This window comes from Phymastichus coffea, unplaced genomic scaffold (assembly GCF_024137745.1).
Source record: "Phymastichus coffea isolate CEN01 unplaced genomic scaffold, Cenicafe_Pcof_1.1 PCOF00140, whole genome shotgun sequence".
In the NCBI taxonomy this organism is placed as follows: Eukaryota; Metazoa; Arthropoda; class Insecta; order Hymenoptera; family Eulophidae; genus Phymastichus; species Phymastichus coffea.
The window spans coordinates 240,156-260,478 of record NW_026706951.1 but is presented as its reverse complement, the minus strand read 5'-3'; the positions used below and the strand labels follow the sequence as shown (position 1 = coordinate 260,478).

Genomic DNA, 20,323 nt, shown 5'->3' with positions numbered 1-20,323 from the left:
CTAGACGAATCTTTTGTACCTATCTCATTTGAACTATTATATATATATATAATAGTTATCGTTATCACTTCTAACAAATAAGATTTTCAAAGATCTTCACTAATAAATAAAACTACTTCAAACTTTTATATTATTCATTAACAGCCTTATAGATTAAATATTAATGGTCACTTTCCTCCTTATTGCTTAATGCAACATTAAATAGAATTCTACTTAAATTAAAAAACTTATTTGCTACATAATCACTTCAATTAAAATTAAATTACAAAAAAGTTTCCTGTAGACCTGTAAATTTGACACTTACTTCCCAAAGTTTACTTGCTGTTTCTGGATCAAAAGTTTTCTTGGAAGTATAAACTTTGCAGTCACGATACATTTTACCAGTTTCATTTGATAGAGTAGGATCAGTAGCACAATGTAGAATAGTTTGTGCACCCTGGTGGAAAATCATATTATGAGATTTATTTTAAAATATCAAAATGTACTTTTATCAATTAAATTGTATTACTTGATTTGCTGTACGTAAATAAAGTAAAGCAACTGGAGAAAAGATAATATAGTGGAACCAACTTCTCTTCACGTGTCTAAAAAGGCTGGTGTAAGTAAATCCAGGACAAACCATGTATACAGATACACCAGTTTGTTCAGCTCTTCTTGCAAGTTCAGCAGCAAAATAAGCATTTGCCAATTTGGAATTGCAATATCCAGGGTTCATTCCTCCTTTCACCGGTAATCTTTTTTCACCATTCAAATTTGCAAAATCAATAACTCCAGATTCCAAAAGTTTTGATGTAACTACAACAACTCTAAAATAATTAAAAAAGTATTGTTTTTCATTAGACTAAAAATTGAGAAAACTCCTAAAAGAATTGAAAAATAAAAATTAGAAAATATTCTTAAAAATGTTACCTGCTTGGAGTGCTTTCTTTCAATCTATCAAGTAATAAATTTGTTAGTAAAAAATGTCCCAAATGATTAACTCCAAAGTGTATTTCAAATCCTTCTTTGGTTAAATCTTTATCTCGATTTTGTAAAGGTACATACACACCAGCATTATTAATCAAAACATGTATCTCTGGATATTGTTTCAAGACTTGTGCTGCAAAGCTTTTAATTGACACAAATGAAGCAAGATCAAGTTCCATTGGAACCTAAAAGCATATGTGTAAGGATATTTTTATCTGTAAAAATTTGTATAATAAATAATGATAGTCATTGGGCTTATTTGAAAATTTTTGGAAAGATAATATACCAGTTGTGCATTCGGTGCATTTTTACATATTTCTTGAACAGTATCTTTGGCAGCTTGCAAGTTTCGACAAGCAAGTACCACAGTAGCTTTTCGTTTAGCCAACTCTTTCACTATTTCTTTACCAATTCCAGAATTAGCACCCGTAACAATAAAAACACGTCCTTCTAAATTGCTTTTATTCTTACATTTTCCCCAAGCATATTCTCTAGATTTTCGTAAAATTCCAGCGATCAATACAATTGGCAAAATAAGATAATACCAAGTTGAAACCATTCTTTTCAACAATGATTGAATTAATTGTATTAAATTGATCTATCACTGGTACTAATGTATTCATTCAATGGAGCATTAATGAATATAAACTATTTCTAAACCTTTCAAAACTGCATGTTGTATATGTAGATAATAAAACTGAAAATATAAGTATAGCTACATCATACATGATTCTTTATAGAAATGATTAAACGTCATAATTTTATACAAATGTTATATAATTAATTGCGAAAAATAAAATTAGTACGCACAATTCTTTTTGCATTATCTCTTCTCAAGTGTAATGCTTCGTAATATTTTCTCCTCTACTGATGACAGCGTGATTTAAAAATAAAGATAATCAAAAACCTATATTTATTCAAATATTAATATACTATGTAAAAGTTGTATAGCAATGTGAGTACCTTTTTACATTGTAATCCGTAAAAATTGAATACTTGAATAAGTTGCAGAGAGAGAGAGAAAGAGAGAGAGAGTGAGAGCGATGGAGTGGGAGGGGGAGGGGGAGAGGGAGAAGGAGAGTGAGGGAGAGAGAGAGAGAGAGAGAATATTTTTGTTTTATTTTGCTTAAAGTAAGGACTGTTTCAGTGGACAAACGGACGTCACACATGAGAAAGATGACGTCGAAAAAAAATTGTTAAACAAATCCCATTAGTGTAAATTAATACTAATCAACGCCATTTACAATTTATTTTATTTTATTAAAAATTAATATAAATTACGTTAGTAATATCTTTTCCATTATTTGAAAATATAAGGGATGTCATAAATAGTCATCATTTTCTAAGTAAACTTACCTGTGTGACTCATTTGAAATTATGTTTTAAAAAGATTTATCATTAAACTGTATAATGAAATAATTAACAACACTTTTCAATATTTGCGTTTATATTAGTTCCATACTTTTTTGCAATCACTGCAAAAAAAATAATAGTAAATTTTAATTTAGGCTGTTTCTAAAATGACTTTTTGAATACTATCGCTTGTCACTAATACCTTCTAATACTCTTACTGCAGTTCTATTTATATTTTATAACCTTAAAGTTTTAGCGGCTTATTTTTGTTGTTGTTGACTTCAAACAATACTTATTTATTTAAGATGGCAACTGGATTAGAAAGCTATGTTAATCGTATCCTTTTAAAAATTATATTAATAAAGTTAGTAAAACTTGTTCAAATATATTATCTACAATATTTTCTTAACCTAATTAATTTAAGATACTGTTTCCATCATCACATGTGACGGGCGTAATTTCATCGTAAGTAATTTTTGGTTAATTTTAAGCAAATTTGCTTTATTATTATAATAATACAAGGTTCTAAGAAAATAATCATGTCTTTTAGGGAACTTTGAAAGGTTTCGATCATACTATCAATTTGATTTTGGATGAATCCCATGAAAGAGTTTACAGTACCACACAAGGTGTGGAGCAAGTAGTTTTGGGTCTACATATCATCAGAGGGGACAATGTGTATGCATCAATTTCTAATATTCAATTAGTTTAGGAGCTAGTTGAATTGTTAAATATGTATCTGTAACAATGTAGTTGTAATATAATCGTAGTGTTTTCCAATTTATTCTCATTTTTAAGTAATTAGCTAAATTTGGGTTTCTAATTCATTAGATTTGTTTTGATGTGGTTCAGTCAAATGATGTAAAATTTTAGTTGTTTATTTATGTTAATTTAATGTTCAACCAGTAAAATTTTTTCAGGGCCGTTGTAGGAGAGCTAGATGATGAAATGGATGCACGCTTAGATTTATCAGTTATAAGAGCAGAACCATTAAGTTCAGTAATTCATTAGTAAAACTTTAGATTACTTTTATAAAGAATGCATTTAAAAATTACCAATGATAATTGCTAATAACAATTCAATAACAAAATGCATTATTGTAAATAGTTATATTCTAAGTGCTAATTTTATATCGTATAGAAAAAACTTTCGTGTCTAAAATTAATCTTCATTTTATAATTAATTTTTATATAGAAAATAATTAAAGTAAATTATTAAGAGACAGTACCATAGAATCTTTCTTATAAAATTCCCAGTCAAAACATTTGATAAATAAGGATAATAAAATGAAAAGACAAATTTGAGTAATATATTTTAATATCTTATAAAATCAGAGTTCATTAAAAGTAGACAAATATAACCATGTAAGGGTTAGAGCGAACCCTATACAATTATAATAATTGTGTATACATATTATGTACATAACGTATCGCGTATGAATTATGTACACGGAAGACGTAAGAAAAATAAACTTCGAGCAAGTAGAATAAAAAGTTTATTCGGCGAGCTTTTTACATTCTAATGTGTTCAATCGGAACGGCCACATTGGTTCTCGATAATGTAACACCTACAATCTCGAAACTTTCGTACCTCGTTTATGTACAATAAATATTCGTTTAAACAAAAATTGGGCAAGACCCACAATTATTGTACGTTATCAAAAACGACTTCGCAAGTTAATCAAACTATTTTCTTTTTTTTAAATTTATTTAATTACTAGTTTGAATATACGCAATCTTTTAAACAATCGCTTGCGTTACTGTATGTAAAGGACTTTCCTTTCTTTTGGAATACACGGGTCTTTCATCGCGAAGAACCGTAATAATATTCACCACGTTTTGGTAATAATTTATGAGACTATTAGATTTTAACAGAATGATGTATAGTTTCGATAGTAACAACGTTAAGCTCATTGGTTAACGTCTTCCAACGAATCGTTTGTACGAATCATGCGTTTCTGGAAAACTCCTTAAATAAATTTTCATTACATCTCTTCCCCTATTTCATTACGTTTAATCTTTTCGCTTCAGTAAGCCACCAAATTTCCCTCGAGTAGTTCTTCTCCTATCTTTTCTATTCATTCTACCTTGATTTCCGCCCCAATCCGAGTTTCCAGAGAAATTCGACTCGTCTAATCCTCCGTTAAAACCTCTTTCCATCCTCAATTCCCCTCGACCCATATTTGGCCCATTCCCATAATTATCATAATTGTCGACGGGATATCGACCGGGTGGTCCGTCAAATTGCGACCTCGGGTCATCTCTGTAACCACCCATTTGCTGTGGCCCAGGACCGAGTAATCCAACATTGTTTTCTCCCCGTGAGTTATACCGAGGATCACCATAATCACGCATTTGACTTTGAGGACCAGGATGTTGTTGCATTCTTGAACCCATTCGCATATTAGGCGGACCCATGGAACTACCACCGTTTCCACCCATGACTGGTACATCGCGACCTATGACTGGCATTTCACGACTCAGTACTGGACCATCGCGCATCATCGGGCCCATGCCACCCAGCATCGGTGCACCCATTAATGGCTGTGGGCCCATGGATGAACCTATTGATTGGACTGGTATAGCAGTTGGATTTTGCATATAGCTAGAGCTCATTCCCATAGGCATACCTTAATAAAAAAATGTTTTTTATTAGAAAAATTCGATAATTGAAAAATGTCATATGTATATAAAAACTTACCACCGATATTAGGATGCTCTTGAACCGCATGCTGTTGCACTGTCGTAGGTATGATTTTGGGTTGAGTGGCGGCCTCGAGAGCTTTACGCCTCGGATCAGTACGTACCAGTGGTGGGGATTTTGGAGTATCTAACATTTTTACAGGTGGCGGCGACATTGGCGATTCAGGTACGTCGCTTATCCGCAGTATTTTCCGTAATCTCGGATCGTACTGCACTTGGGGATCGTTTTTCGATATCTTGAGACCGGTATAATCAGGTCTTGGCACATCAATCACGTACACCTGTTATTTAAATAAATGCCCATCAGCATTCCCATTCATCCATTGATAAAAAAATGATCAAAATATGTGTGAACGCGAGCAGGCGAATTTACCTTATATGGTATGGGTGGATGCGAGGTAATTCCCGCTTCGAGTTCTGTGCACGGTACATGTGAAGGTACAGGCTTGAACGACATACTCAACATTCTGAGATCTACGTCTCCACCTTTGGGTGTATCGACGTTGTAGCCTCCAACTCCAAGTCGCAAATCCGTGTCGCCGAATGACTGCCCTGGAGGGAAACACCTAAGATCCATGTCTTTGCGTCGGTGATCGTGATCGAGTTTCGCTCTTAAATCTACGTCCATTATTGCGTCCTCGGCAATAATACCAGAACTGTAGATACTCATTTCTAGTCGCATCGAACGCGCGTCTTTTGGATCAGTTTTTGCGACAGGTGTAGCAGCTCCAAGCAATGGTTGTCGAGGTTCATCCCTTCTTTGACGTGGATCACGGCTCATTCGCGGGTCTCGAGATACCGTAGTTGATTGCAATATATCTGTAGAATAAATAAAATTGAGTTTATCATATTTTTTAAAACTTCGACAATGATTTTCAAGTATTTTCAATGGCTTACTTGAAGAAGGTGACATTTTGGGATCGGAGTGTTCGCTTTCTAAGACTCTGTTCGTTAAAGGCAACTCGGGTTTCGTATCTATCTCAGTAGACTCTTGTCTGGTTTTCAATGCCTCTTTCTCTTGCTTCTGATTACTTTGTGCTTTTATTGACGACAGCAATTTCGAGACCTCCATACTGATATCAATTTTGCTCAAATCACCAAGCTTGGAGTCGACGAACGGTGCGGGTTGAGGAATACCTGACTGCTGCAATGGTTCTTCTTCTGTTTTCAATTTCTGTTCCTCTTCTTCTTTCTCTTTCTCGAAATCGACGATTGTTAGTTGATAATCATCATCATCGTCATCATCATCCGAGTACCAGTCTTCCTCGTTCACATGCTGATCCTCATTGTTATCTAAATTTTTGAAACTATCCTCTTGTTCTTTCTGCTGCTGCTGTATTCGCATAAATAGCTCTTGTGTTTTCTTTGACAAGCTCGATGGTATAATCTGACTACCCAGACTTGGCGATACTCTCGTTTTACCTGTATTTAATAAATTATGCCATTAGAATCTATCTAAGAAGATTTGAAACAGCAGAGTATTGGAAAAAAATCTTACTCTTATCTTCATCATCGGTAGGCGTCTCGATGACCAAGCTAGTATCCTCATCTCGATCGTTTCCCTCTTCCATCTTTGCCATAGCCGAATTCGCCACCTCATCCGTAACATTAACAGTTTTCGGTGTTTTTGGCCTCAACAGTTGTCTCAAGTCCACGTCTTTGGGAATGGCGTTCAAACTCGCCAAATCCTTCGTCTTTGGTCTCTCTTCACGTTCCCGCTCGTCCCTCTCCTTTACCTTCGAGTCGTTTTCGTTGTAAAAATTGACCGCCGTACCGCTTGACTCTTTGCCGAGTAAAGCAAACTTGTTGAGTACGTCAAGCGGCACTCGGTCGTCATCCGAGCCCCATCGTGTCTTTTTTAACGACTTACGATCTTTGTGCGTATGCTTATGATCGTCCACTGCAAAATTGAATACAGCCAATTAGAATGAATACTTTATTTGATTAGGATTCTCCAATTTGCCAGGCGTACTTTCGTTATTTCCGTGGTCATTGATGTGCGTGGTATCGAATGAATTTGAAACTTTGAGGTCAAAGAGACTAGGAATTCTAGGTGCATCGTGACCTGTCAACTGCTTTTCGGTCATATTGATCATGTGCAATGCGCCTTCTCTACTCAGTCGCGGGAAATTTCCTAAAATCTCTTTGGGAGCAGTCTCTAAGTGTTTTAGCAAGATGTTCTTCACCTAAAAAATACACGTAGGAAAACATTGGAGTAGTCACGTAGATGGTTAAAAAAGAAGCGACGTTCGCTTGAAAAGATATTAGAAAACTCACCTGCTCGCTCATGGGCTGATGTGAGAACTTACAGTTCTCACCGGCGACACATTTCGAGCCAGTGTGAAAGAATTTACATGGAAAATCGTGGTGCATGTAGAGGCACTTGTCCCTCTTGGCGCAACAGTCCATCAGGTAGAATTTACAAAGTTCCATCTTCCTGGGTGGTAGCGCATTATGGGAGAACGGGCAGTCGTCGCCCCTGTGACACTTGCCTTGCATGTAGTACACGCAGATAGCATCGGGATCCTGATACGCGTGATCATTCTGATTGCGACGATTATTTCGTTCGCCTCGCAACTGCATACGAGCCTTGATGCCAGCCTTGTTACCCAAGCGATCGTTCTGTTTGACGTTCCGTCGAGCTGCTGCCACTGACAGTGGAGGTTGTTTGTTACGATCTTGCGACCCTTGTGTTTATTCGATTATGGGAAAATTTTATCGCCAGATTAGAAGACAATTTGAGAGATTGTTATTGGTGTGCGTGCGGATGAGCTTCGGATGATTAGACATTAGACGCGAGATGACGAATGCTCTCAAACTGCTTTGTGACAATGAAATTCTCCGATCGGTCGTGTTGAAAACTTGTAAAATGGAGGATGCGGCGCGATTGTAGTCGAGTCGAAATGAAAACGAAAAGCAGTACTTGTCGCAGAAGATACAACGAAGGTACAACGAAGGTGCGTCCGAGCAATAAGCCTCGATTGAAGAAAAAGTACTTACATCGTGCTCCACCTCGCTTGCTATCATCTCTATGCCGATTAGAGATGTTACGGTCGTCGTAATCCGAGCCGCTGTTGTAGCAGTCATCTCGCCTAACGGGTGAACTTTCGTGCGAGCCTCTCCTGACCGGCGATGCACCTCTGACGAACAGCATCTCGTCATCGTCTTCGTTCCCATTCTCATCGTCGCTCGTGCGTTTTTTCTGCAATAATTCAGCCCAATTATTCAAGGGCCTCCCCCTCCCCCTCCCCCCCTCCCCGTCCCCCGTCCTCTCGAGAAAGCGAGCGCGCATCCACGAACCTTTTGATCTCTGGCTCGTTCGTCGTCCTTGTCATGCGACCTTTTCCTACTGCGAGCTTTGCTGCTCTTATCATTCTTATTTCGAGCTTTCTCATATTTCCCTCTGTCCTCGTCCAGAGCTGCTCTGATGGCTTTCTCCACGTCACCGGCGAAGTCGTCACTGGCAGCACTCTTTTGACGATTGAGTCTGTCGGTGCCGCTGGTGGGTGATTTGGATTTGCTTTTGGCAAATTTGTCGAAGCTCTTGTGCTTTGGCGACGACTCAGTCTTGTTTAGTGGGATAATTTCCTTGGCTGCTAGCTCCGGGGATAATCGGTTTGGTTGGATCGGCGGCGGCTGTGCCGGCTCATCGTCCTCATCCGATGGTATCTCTCCATCTTCCAAGTCATTGTCGTCGGCGTTGCTGTGTTTCACGAATGTGTTTGACAATAAGTGAATGTTTTTTTCGTACTAGATTAATTAAAGGACGACAGAAGAGTATTCCTTATCGTCTTTTTGATGATGTGATTGTGATGCGAGCTAACGCTGGCAATTTAAAGTTTCGTTTGTTACTTCGCTTCTGCGTGAAAACCGTGAAAAGGGGTCGTTTGATAAGTGACAGTTTGTTTTACATCCCAAACGATGCACTGACGCTTTGAGTTCTTCAAAAGCATATTTATGATTTTTATTGAACGAGCATTAATCTTATTTGCACTAGGCAAGTTTTCATTGAAAATTTCATGATCGTCTCGTAACTTTACACGCTCTTACAATTAGAAACTGCGTCTAGAAATAGAACAATGCGTCATTTGTCTATGCGAACGACGCTTTTCGTGACAGTAAATATACGCCAATGAAAAGAAAAATTTTATTTGGCGATTGTCATTATTATTGCAGTCGAAAGCTCGACAAGTTGTTCTTAGTTTATAGTTATCGTGCAAAAGAAATTCATTACTGCATCTTATCAACTGGTTTTTTCTTATCTCAATTAATGACCTGCACTGGCATTTGTATATTCACTCGTGCAAGCTTGAAATATAAATAATGACATTGCAAAAAGTATAGTATAAAGAAGAGATCGTTCACTCCGCAGTAACTATTTACGTAGTTTAACTAATCCAGCATGTTCATCAATGACTTCGGATTCGTAAATGTGCCTGGCTCAATAAGATGATATCGACATTGATCGAGCTACACGTGCACCGAGCTCTGTCGCGATAATATCTCATTAAACTTACATTATAAGCCTTATAAGCATTTGCACAAATGAAATTGGCTATTTAACAAGTATGGTGCTTATAGTCTAGACTAGAAGCAAAGGCTGTCAAGTGAAATGCCAAACAAGTCTATAATACTAGCCACTGCAAAGACATCGATTGCCGTTGCACTTTCCTCTACTGCTCGACTTGCTACGACGACGATCAATAGCACTTTTCGCTTTTTCGCAATCACGACTTGTAGCCACTCCTTTGATACGCAATTATCATTTTCGAGTTATCGGCTCCAATAATGTCCTTTTTGAGCCGTGATCGACATTATAACTTTGCCATACGTCAAGGTTTGTACATTTTTTTTCGAATGAATCGCGCTTTACAGACCAATATCACTCCGAATTGACGCACATAACTGACCGATAAATAAGAAGAAAAAATAAATAAATAAGCATTATGTGAGAAGCTAAGAATTAAGCCAATACGCAAGGCCATCCTATAAGTTGCACTGCCGGCAATCATTGACCGAGTTTACACGCAAATAGACGTATTATAACGTTCTTAAAATAAGAAAATAAAATAGCATAGTTATTTCTTACCAGTGGGCAAGTGGTTCATATACATTTTCACAGCTTTTCATAGCTGCTGCTCATCGTCATCGCGTGCGAACATCAGCTCATTTTAAATTTTTCGTTTTCATCATATATCATGATCAGGGACACATTATTTGCATTGTTACAAATCAGTCATCACCATATTTATCATCATCATCAAAAAGCACAACTCGATATCACCGTCGAGAGCTCGTTGCATTGTTTTTGGCATATATAAAGTAGGCATACGTAGCTTGTCCTTCTCCAAAGAATCAGTGAATAAGAGCATTTATCTTCGGCAAGGTGTAAATAACGCAGTTATTTACATCTTATCTTGCCTGCTAAGTCTGTCCACGTTGTCATTATCGAAAGAATCAAACAAAACTTGACCAAATAAGACTTTTCACCTTCCATTATTCAATAATAATAACAATAACAATAATGATGATAATAATAATAATAATAATAATAATAATAATAATAATAATAATAATAATAATAATAATAATGATAATAATAATAATAATCGTGGTCGATGAGCAAGGTCGTCCATGGAATACATGGAATAAACTTGAACAATAGTAGCAGTGTTATAATCATTCCATGGATGACCTTGCCCATCCATCACGATTATTATTATGAAACAAGTCCGATAATAACGAGACATATTCGTGAAAGTCAATGTTCACCGTGCATTTATACGCGTGTTACGTAACGTTTCATTCCGTGGAGTAGAAAATTGGCGAAAACTACACCGATAGTCCGTTGACGTAATCATCGCGCTTGCGTTTATGCAACGATTGCAACTATTGCAAACTGTCCATGACAATGACGAATTTTCTAAATTGCGATCAATAAGCTTTCGACGATCCATCGAATAAGTATCCAACAATAGCACGTCTCGAAAGTCCTAGTCATGTATGTATATAACGTCGTCATTGTCGTATAATAGTCAACCGGATGCGAATACTCTTCTGTTTTCCTCTAGGAAAAACTTTACAGCACTGCTTGAAGAACAAAAACAGAAAAAAAAGAAAAATATAGAAAAAAAATATGAATGGATGATCAAACCTTTGTATAGCGGTCTCAACCGCGGAAACACTTTCGAGGGCCATAATTGTGCTTCGTAAAGCATAAACCGAGTGTTTGATACGTTATATTGTATGACGTATAATTAGAGATTATGAAAAGGTGCTCTCTCTCGTTGGCGTCATTGTGTCTTCTCCATTGATTTTTCTCTGCACAGAAATTGAACAAAAAATATTGTTGATTTCCTTCTCTTTCTCCCCCTTTTCTTCTTCTTTTTTTGCAAAAATATGCTCTCTCTCTCTCTCTCTCTTTCGCGAAAAGCTTTAGTAGTTCTTTCCCCCTAGCTACTATATATACGTGACAGTACTGCTGACAGAGATGAGCGGATCTCATGCGCGTTCGGCTGTGCGTGCTCACGTACACAGGCAACACCGAATGGCCTTTGTGCGGCACGCGACGTGTCTAGTGTCGTGTGAGTTCGCGCGCGCGTGTGCGCGGGTGTGTGTGTGTGTGTGTGTGGCGTTGGATTTATCGATTTAAAGTACCATTCGTTATGTCCACCGAAGCTCTTAGTCTCTCGTCATAAGTTATACACTGTTTTGGAATGAATATTTTTCGTTCGCGTTTTCATTGATAGAATCGCAATAGTTGCTATGAAAGCATTATCGAAATTAGTTTAAACGTTATTTCTCTAGGTAATTAACAGTAATAAAACTTGTCTTTGAAAATATATTATGGCAATTACAACTCGCTTCTGTAAAAATTCAGTGTCACAAAGCATAAAAATAAATTATTTCGTTTATATACTCGAGAATCTATCCTTCATTTTGCGATTCTGGAGCAAGAAAAAAAGACAAATTTTTAGCTACAAAAATGATTTTCCAGTATTGGCATTTTTTATTGAGAAGATTATCTTAAAATTAAGTTACTTGAAGCACAGAAAATCTTCGTGATTGACAATTTACTGATAACGTAATTATCTTGTTTGTGCGTAAACTATTGCTTGGTAAATCATTTCTAACTTGCCAAGAATTTTCCTTTTTTTTGCTGGCTCCGAAATTGCAATTAGAAGCGAAAACGCTACGTTATACACGTATCTCTACGCGGTAGAAAAGAACAATGTTTATTTAGATGAAACTATTTTTGTCGCATGCGACGAACTGAAAGCCATTGCTTAAAGCTTCCGTGCACCGAACAGAGGCAAGGTATTTAGCAGCGTTTTCACTCTAAATAAAAATTGAGAAACGTATTTCTCGTCCTCATTTTCATTTTTTTACACTGATGGCTAGTAGTGAACCATATTTCAGCCAGAAGAGAAACAAATTGTTTTTCTTATAAAGGAAAAATAAAACAAATAATAAAAAAGATAAATGTTAATGATACCTTTCACAAAGTTAAAATAGACCAGGCGTCGTGTTGTATGTTAGATATGTATGTGTGCATTAATATATATACCTACTTTGCATTTATGAGCGATATACTTGACCTATCGTGTGCGTTACCGTATCTCATAACACATAGCATCGCGGGTGCGCTCTCTTTCTTTCTCTCTCTCGCTCTCTTTCGACATATAAGCCGTCGCCTCATAATTACCAACAATGGCTGCCAAATTGTGTGCGTACGCAAAAATTGTTGCATACGGGTACACGGAGGAGACTATAAATCACTCACACGATGTCTGCTTTTTGTGTTCAGCCTAATATCTAAATGTCTTATACGCATATATCTATATACCCTTCCATGAATATAAACCAAAGTCCACCGCGACGATCATAACCTGCGCATCGATCGATCAGTTTTCGTCGTCTTGTATCCCTTCCCCTCTTCCGGACGCGTTGCGCGCGCAACAGTGTATGTGAGCGTAGCGTCGTTCGTTTGTCGTATTGGGTATGTATTTGTATACGAATGTACGTGAGAGCGTCAGCTGTGTATACGCCAGCAGATAACGGAAGTGTGTTATCCAAGGCTAGGCACACTTACACATTGCACTCTAGAGTGAAAATGATGATCAACTTACTCTCGAAGAAACTTCCTTGAGAAAATACGTTCGAATGAGAATTTTGTCTGTGTGTCTGCGTGTGCGTGTGTGTAGGAAACGAAGAGAGCATTTGCTCGAGAAATAGAAACATGGCCGATGATGCTAGTATGATTTGAAACAAGTCTGTTGTATGCGTGTCTGTATGTTGTCGTACCGTAACTCTTCCACAGAGCAATTGATTTTCATTTTCCGAGCGTTGCGCTTGCTAGGAAAAAAAACTGCGAAAGTAATCGACTCGTTCACAAATGAGTCAAAAATGTCGGGTGTCTGCGAGAGAGAAAACTACGTGAGAAAGAAATAAAAAGATGGAAGACACGCGGGAGAGGCCGTGATTGGCAGCGCCGCGGATAATGAAGAGAAATTGAAAGAGAGAGAATATAAAAGCAAAAAAAGAAGAAAAATTGGTTGTTTGCTGTTGATGTTGTAGCAGCAGTTATTACAATGCTTATTGCGCTCTGAGTGAGAGATCCGGGAGAGTCTCGCGCGAGTATTGTCGTTGCGACGTTGCTGTGATAATTTATGACGAGAATATCGAGAACTTGAGCAAAGTTTTAACTAAACATGGCCACATCTGGAACTGTTCTGATCGGGCTGCTGCGCAGCCAGCAACGACGTGGACGGGCTCGACTGACTCACTCCGCCTATTTCCAGTGGTGGGGGGTGTTTGTAGACAACGTCCGCCAATCGGATTGCGCACCGAATACGTCACATCCTTTATGCACATTCAGTTTCCTTCTTGCACGTTACGGCGATTTTCCAATTACACTCAACTTCAATTTTAATTATTGAAATTCCATTGCCAAACCAAATTAATCGGAAGTCATGTAAAATCTGATTTTATTTCTGAAAAAATGATTCCGGCATTCAATGATTTTCTGGCAAAAAATCATTGTATGGATACTGATAAGGTAGTGGAAAGACTGCACAATTATCCTTCTTCCGTTCCCAATCGCCGATTTTGCTTTCCGCGCACGTAATTTTCGTCATGTGCAAGAATTGTGTGCGCGCGCTTTCTTGCTCTAACGATAAGCGCGATCCTTTTCTTTTGCATTGATTTGTTGCAAAATACTCGGTGAACGCACTTTCGTGTCCTACTTCATATTCGAGAATTTTTAAATAAAAATTAAACCATTACTGGTATCAGTATAAAAACGTTAAGTTGATGCTTTCAAAATTTTTTATATATGCAATTATTTGTAAATAAATAATGATAATTTTTATGATGATTTATAAATAAATAATTCAGCAATATTCTTGATAAATTTTTTATTGAAATAAATACTGTATGATTTAGTCAAATAATATTTAATTTTGAATGTGTATTTTATTGCAATTCATTAGTTTCTTTTAGTGGAAATTAATTAATTGTACTAATTTTATATACAAAAAAATAAAATTACTATTCAAGTAACATGTAAATATAAATAATGCCTAAACTTTCATTACATAAATATATGAACCTATGCAAATATAGTATATACAAATAAGTTGATACAAAATTTCGTTATAACTATTTATAAACAGTTTGTACTCAAATGAAAACTTAATATTATTTTTATTCAATAAATATAAAAATGGAATAAGTGTTGTTATGCTTTGATGTATTATTAAAGTAAATTATTTCCAAATTAATTACTTAAGTTTTAGAAGTTGATTTTATTGGAAAGTTAATTCGTTTTTATCTATAATTCTTCTATTACTAAAATATTAATTGATCACAGAACATTTTGCCGACCACATCTGACATTTAACGTACAAAATCATGTTTTGGCTACTTCAGCAGAACGGTGATGAAATACAAATGAGATTCCGCTAGACCAGCACTGCCTAAGGGGTATATCTGGTAAATGTCTGGCATTTTGTGAATGCCTCCATTCTGATAAATCGGATGTACAGTCAGAATTTTCGGGTGGGCCTTTTACTTCTATTCCATTTATACATCTCTTGCATTTAAATCTAGAATAAAAGAAACATCTTTTTATTATCTCAATCAATTACATTTTATAATAAATTAACTATTAATGGATTTACTTAGAATGCGTGTCAGACACTGTTGCTTCTTCAAGACTGAATAAATCTTTAAGATCATTTGCAGTAAAATGTCTAGCAACGTCTTCGTCTTGATCTACAACAGTAGAACTTAGAGCTTTTTTGTGCGCTTGTCTTTGGAAAATTTTTTCTTCAATTGTACCAGTCTAAATAAATAAATAACAATCATTATGTATTTACCAATAATAAGACATTTGAAATGTTAATAAAGTAATACATACACAAAGGAAACGATAAACGAAGCACGGCTTCTTTTGACCATCTCTCCAAACCCTAGCCATAGCTTGATCATCGTTCGCGGGGTTCCAGTCGGGATCAAACATTACCAGACGATTAGCACCAATCAAATTCAAACCGCAACCACCAGCCTTGGAACTCAACATAAAGATAAACTCGCCGCTGTCAGGATTATTAAAGTTTTCTACAACTTTTCCTCGCTTTTTGATGCTCATAGTTCCATCTAATCTAACGTAACGATACTTTCGCTTGGCACAAAGTTTTTCAAATAAATCGAGAGTTTGTGTATAATTTGATACTAAAACTATTTTATCCGTTGTAGTGGATTTTATAAGAGCCAATAAGCAATCAAGAACCATAAGTTTCCCAGATAACTCTGGCATTACTTCTCTAAAGAAACAAAGAAACAAAAACAAATTAATATTATTACTTAAACTAAATGTATAAGAAGCATAAATATCTTTGTACTTTGTATTATAATTTGAAGGAAGTAGTTTAACTGCTCCTTCAAAGCCTTCTGCCTTTTCTTGAATTTTGTCATAAACTAAGTCAGGGTGATTGCACAATTTTTTGAGAGATGTAATAGCAGCCAAAGCTGATAAAGGTCCTCCTTTTTTATTATTACCATCCTTGTCTAAATTGTAATAATAGGCATTGCATAGTAATTGAATATTTAATAAAAGTAATTTAAACTTAAAAAAATAAAATTTTTTAATATTTACCTTGCATTGACCTTTTAATACTATCACTCTTAATGAAGTTTTTGTAAAGCTGTGTTTGCAGTTCAGTCATTTTTATGCAGACTACTAATTCATACTTCAAAGGCAAGTATTTTGATAGCAAGGCACTGGTACGTCTAATAAGACATTTATTTACAATTGTCACTAACTCTTCTAATCTTTCTTGAGCTAGTTGGCGTTCTTTGTCGGTAGCGCCGGCATCTTGTCCTCGAAGAATTGGAATTTCAAATTTTTTTCTAAATTCCTGTGAAAGAAGTTTTACGATAAATTCTATATGCATAATATGATAATGAAAATTTTGCTTTACCTGGGCTGTACCTAATAATCCTACATTAACAAAATGAACTAGAGAGAAATATTCTAATAAGTCATTCTGAATAGGAGTTCCACTCAATAGAACTCTCCTCTTAGCTTTTAAACCCATGAGTGCTTGATAAGTTTGATTTTCAGAATTTTTTAATCGATGTCCTTCATCGCACAAAACTAAACCTACTTCATCCTGATGCAATACATGAGCATGTAATCTGAATGTCTCATAACTAATTATAAGGATGGGATTGGTACATCGTCGACCATAGGTTTTCATAAATCCAATTAATTTTTTGTCTATATCAGCTTTGCTGCCACCATCTATTGCCAGAGGCTTAACTCGATTTTGCAGCCATTTGAAAATTTCATTGTACCAATTTTTAACTAAGGAACTTGGAGCTACAACAATTGCTTTATCTATCAATGGTTTAGCTTCTGGACCTTGCTTTAGTAATGTCCACAATAAAGTTATACACTGCAGAGTTTTACCTAAACCCATTTCATCAGCCATGATACATCCATTTGCATTATCTATTCTTCTACCAGTGACACATTCGTACATGAATTTAACACCTTCTCTTTGATGAGGCCTTAAAATATTGCATAATAGTGGATCAACTACTACATGCACAAGTTTCTTTGTTCTATAAAAAATAAAATCATTTTAAAGTGTATCACAGGCTAATGTTTCAGTTTAACTAGCTTTTCAACCAATGCATACTACTCACTCATCGATCTTTAAGTTTTCATGCTCTGTCATCTCCGGAGGTGTATATACAACAAGAGCATTAGGTTCATCTGGATCATGAAGAGCCCTCCTAGGACCAGCAAAGTGTAAACCAAGAGTTCGCCCAGAATATTCATAGCCAGGGATTGGAATTTTGAATGGTTTACTGAGTAATTTTCTAACTCTCTCTTCCTACAATTAAATAGAAAATAAAAGTAATAAATTTACATCTTCAATACAACTAAGAAAACAAATAAATTTACATGATCTGATATTGTATCTTGAACAGTATTAATATCATTTTCAGTTAATGCCTTTAATTTGCAGTCTGATATGTATACAGTTTTTTCTATTCGTCTCCTTTTATTTTCCTTATTGGATAATTTATTTTCCACAGAGTCCGGGCGGCAGAATTGTGATAATTGGGTGCTTACTTCTCCAAGTAAAGGACGTTTGCCAATTTTACTTGGAGCTTGTGAGCGAATCTAAAAGAAAAATAACATATTAAATAGCGAACATATTCCAGAAAAGTATTTTTATTCTGTAAACATTCAATTTTTAAAATTTTCAAAATGTTATCATTCGAATATTGATCAAACGGCTAAAGTGAATAGAGGTTAAGATTGTTAGAGGGATTTTAGCTTAGAAAAATAAGTAAATAAGTAATAGCTATAACGAAATAAATTATAATATTAATAAAAAATTTATTCATACCATAATTTTTATTAAATACTGTTAAATTTAACAAATTATAAATAACGTAAACAAAGCATCTTTCCGCGCGTATTTACGCTTGGATGAGTCTGCCCTTACATGCATATGAAACTGATCTATTATTGGACGAAGAGGTCTGTATATAGAAAATGGAAGTATATAGTAGAATAGGTTTTTATATTGGCAGAACTTTTACAGCATAATGCATATACATATGCACATATTTATACCGACAGCAACACCAACACGCGGTAGCGTCATGCTAAGGCGCGAATTACAAAAATTTGCTAGAAAATGTTTTTATATATATGCGTGTATACATATAAATATAGATTCTTAACAACGATTTTAGATAATTAAAGTATTTACATGTTTATTATAAAAAATATCAAATATCAATGTCAATACTCGTTACGAAATTTAATAATAAAATATAAATTATATGTTTGTCCATTATCGATAGAAAGGAAATGACAGAGAAAAGAGCGTGCTTAACAAATTTACATAGTTTTTTTAATTTAAAATTTATTCCCGTTGCCCAGACGAAAAATCATTGGCAGAATGTATGTATACGTATTCTTTATTACATTTCATAGATCAGTTTCAACAATGTTCAATTATAATAACAAACTATTTATAGACGTACGATTACACTCCTAATTATGCGGTTAACAAAAAAGTTGCAGTATAGAGCCTCTGCCCAACCAGATTTATGCATCTCAATGGCCCTCGCCACATATGCGCATACGCGGGCGTACGAGGGCGTACAAACGCGTACAAATCGCTAAAAATGTTGATAGTGCCAACAACAGAAAGTTACTACTATTCCTCGCATGTCCCAAACGAACACACTTACTCGCGGAACAAACGTATCATAACGCTATATTATCGAAGGTTATGATACGTTTGTTCCGGGAGTAAGTGTGTTCGTTTGGGACATGCGAGGAATAGTAGTAACTTTCTGTTGTTGGCACTATCAACATTTTTAGCGATTTGTACGCGTTTGTACGCCCTCGTACGCGCGCGTATGCGCATATGTGGCGAGGGCTTAAGATTCCAGATATAGACATAAGCTATTGTCATCAGACCCCGGCCCCATAGCTACGTATGAATGCGGACGGATACGGACGCCAATCGCAACTCTAGTAACATCACTAAAAATATCTAGTTCGATTATTTAGTACCAACACTACCGGTAGTCAGCAAAAGTAACTGTTGTTTAAAACTGTAGCGCCGAACGTATCACATTTAATGTTCAAATGTCAGGTCTACAATTTACTTTTCAAATTCTCATGAATATTGCTTATTGATGAGTATGCTAATGTAAAAAAAGCTTTTGGGATGATTAATACATATCATTTATATATATTTTCTTCTTCTTCTCATATATTCAAGTACTTCCATAAAATTAAGGCCTAATTCCACTCATTGTACATAGTTGAAAGTCTATCAATTCTCTATCATTTGCCATCTTATAGACTGCAATAATGTAAAGGTTAGATAAGCGTTCATTAAATGTGGTATGTTCGGCGCTACAGTTTTAAACAAGTTACTTTTGCTCACTACCGGTAGTGTTGGTACTAAATAATCAAACTAGATATTTTTAGTGATGTTACTAGAGTTGCGATTCGCGTCCGTATCCGTCCGAATTCATACGTAGCTATGAGACCGGGGGGCCTATTCTGAAAAAAAATTTTGTGGTAAATCAGTTTGTCACTTCAGTTTACCACAGAATTAATCACTTTAGATGTGATAAATGCTTATGACATGTGCTAAAATTTTTTTTCAGAATATGCCCCGTGCTAAAATTTTTTTTCAGAATAGGCCCCCGGGGCCTTAGATCCAACGTCGCGTCAATGCGATGTGCCGTGGATAATAACGAACACTGCGGACAGCGGTGTGGTGACTGTACTGGCTGTGTGCGGTACTATACACTAGCGACGACAGCGACGTCATCCGAAGCTGCGGCGTAATGTCGCAATCCTAACATTATGGAGCATTTGCGCGCGGGAGAAATTGAGAACAAGCTATCAAGCTGATCAAGCGACAAACATCCATTCGAACTTTTTTTCAAAGCCCCATATGAGTAGTAATATTTCTGGTATTACGTTGACTCATTACCTTCGGTCGAAGAGACGGAATAAATTTTTTTGTATAAAATTTAACAAGGTAGACTTGAAAATACGAAAAATTATGTCTAAATTTTATGCTTTGCATACAGTTAAAATATTTACCGTTGGTACAATCTAAATTTATTTTTTCGCTATTGCATTCCAAGAATATTTATAAACGTAGTTATTATGAGTCATATATACCACCACGATCGCAGAAATACAGATACCTCGAAAGTCTAGGTTATCTTTAGCTTGTTCAGAC

General features: G+C 35.9%; 4 protein-coding genes across 4 annotated transcripts; 1 reads left to right on the top strand and 3 right to left on the bottom strand.

The window, feature by feature from the left end:
• Window positions 1–246: 246 nt before the first annotated feature.
• LOC131672012 (retinol dehydrogenase 12-like) lies at window positions 247–1,999 on the bottom strand. Its single transcript, XM_058948913.1, has 6 exons — window positions 1,930–1,999; window positions 1,777–1,873; window positions 1,253–1,663; window positions 910–1,151; window positions 509–806; window positions 247–436 (listed from the first exon to the last, which is right to left on the bottom strand). The coding sequence occupies exons 3-6, from the start codon at window positions 1,523–1,525 to the stop codon at window positions 263–265; spliced, it is 987 nt and encodes a 328-aa protein (XP_058804896.1). The 5' UTR covers window positions 1,526–1,663; window positions 1,777–1,873; window positions 1,930–1,999; the 3' UTR covers window positions 247–262.
• A 414-nt stretch (window positions 2,000–2,413) lies between these two features.
• LOC131672013 (U6 snRNA-associated Sm-like protein LSm8) lies at window positions 2,414–3,543 on the top strand. The gene is made up of 4 exons (XM_058948914.1): window positions 2,414–2,655; window positions 2,744–2,784; window positions 2,870–2,997; window positions 3,240–3,543. The coding sequence occupies exons 1-4, from the start codon at window positions 2,625–2,627 to the stop codon at window positions 3,328–3,330; spliced, it is 291 nt and encodes a 96-aa protein (XP_058804897.1). The 5' UTR covers window positions 2,414–2,624; the 3' UTR covers window positions 3,331–3,543.
• An 89-nt stretch (window positions 3,544–3,632) lies between these two features.
• On the bottom strand, window positions 3,633–14,451 carry LOC131672010 (protein suppressor of sable). The gene is made up of 11 exons (XM_058948911.1): window positions 12,727–14,451; window positions 11,176–11,342; window positions 8,322–8,724; window positions 8,022–8,223; window positions 7,299–7,708; window positions 6,994–7,207; window positions 6,520–6,921; window positions 5,919–6,443; window positions 5,395–5,840; window positions 5,020–5,302; window positions 3,633–4,948 (listed from the first exon to the last, which is right to left on the bottom strand). Exons 2-11 carry the CDS (start codon window positions 11,217–11,219, stop codon window positions 4,332–4,334), a joined length of 3,546 nt encoding a protein of 1,181 aa, XP_058804894.1. The 5' UTR covers window positions 11,220–11,342; window positions 12,727–14,451; the 3' UTR covers window positions 3,633–4,331.
• A 148-nt stretch (window positions 14,452–14,599) lies between these two features.
• Window positions 14,600–18,086, bottom strand: LOC131672016 (DNA repair and recombination protein RAD54-like). Its single transcript, XM_058948920.1, has 9 exons — window positions 17,948–18,086; window positions 17,497–17,718; window positions 17,235–17,425; window positions 16,505–17,150; window positions 16,180–16,441; window positions 15,926–16,091; window positions 15,442–15,847; window positions 15,203–15,366; window positions 14,600–15,127 (listed from the first exon to the last, which is right to left on the bottom strand). Exons 1-9 carry the CDS (start codon window positions 17,948–17,950, stop codon window positions 14,932–14,934), a joined length of 2,256 nt encoding a protein of 751 aa, XP_058804903.1. The 5' UTR covers window positions 17,951–18,086; the 3' UTR covers window positions 14,600–14,931.
• Window positions 18,087–20,323: the final 2,237 nt, after the last annotated feature.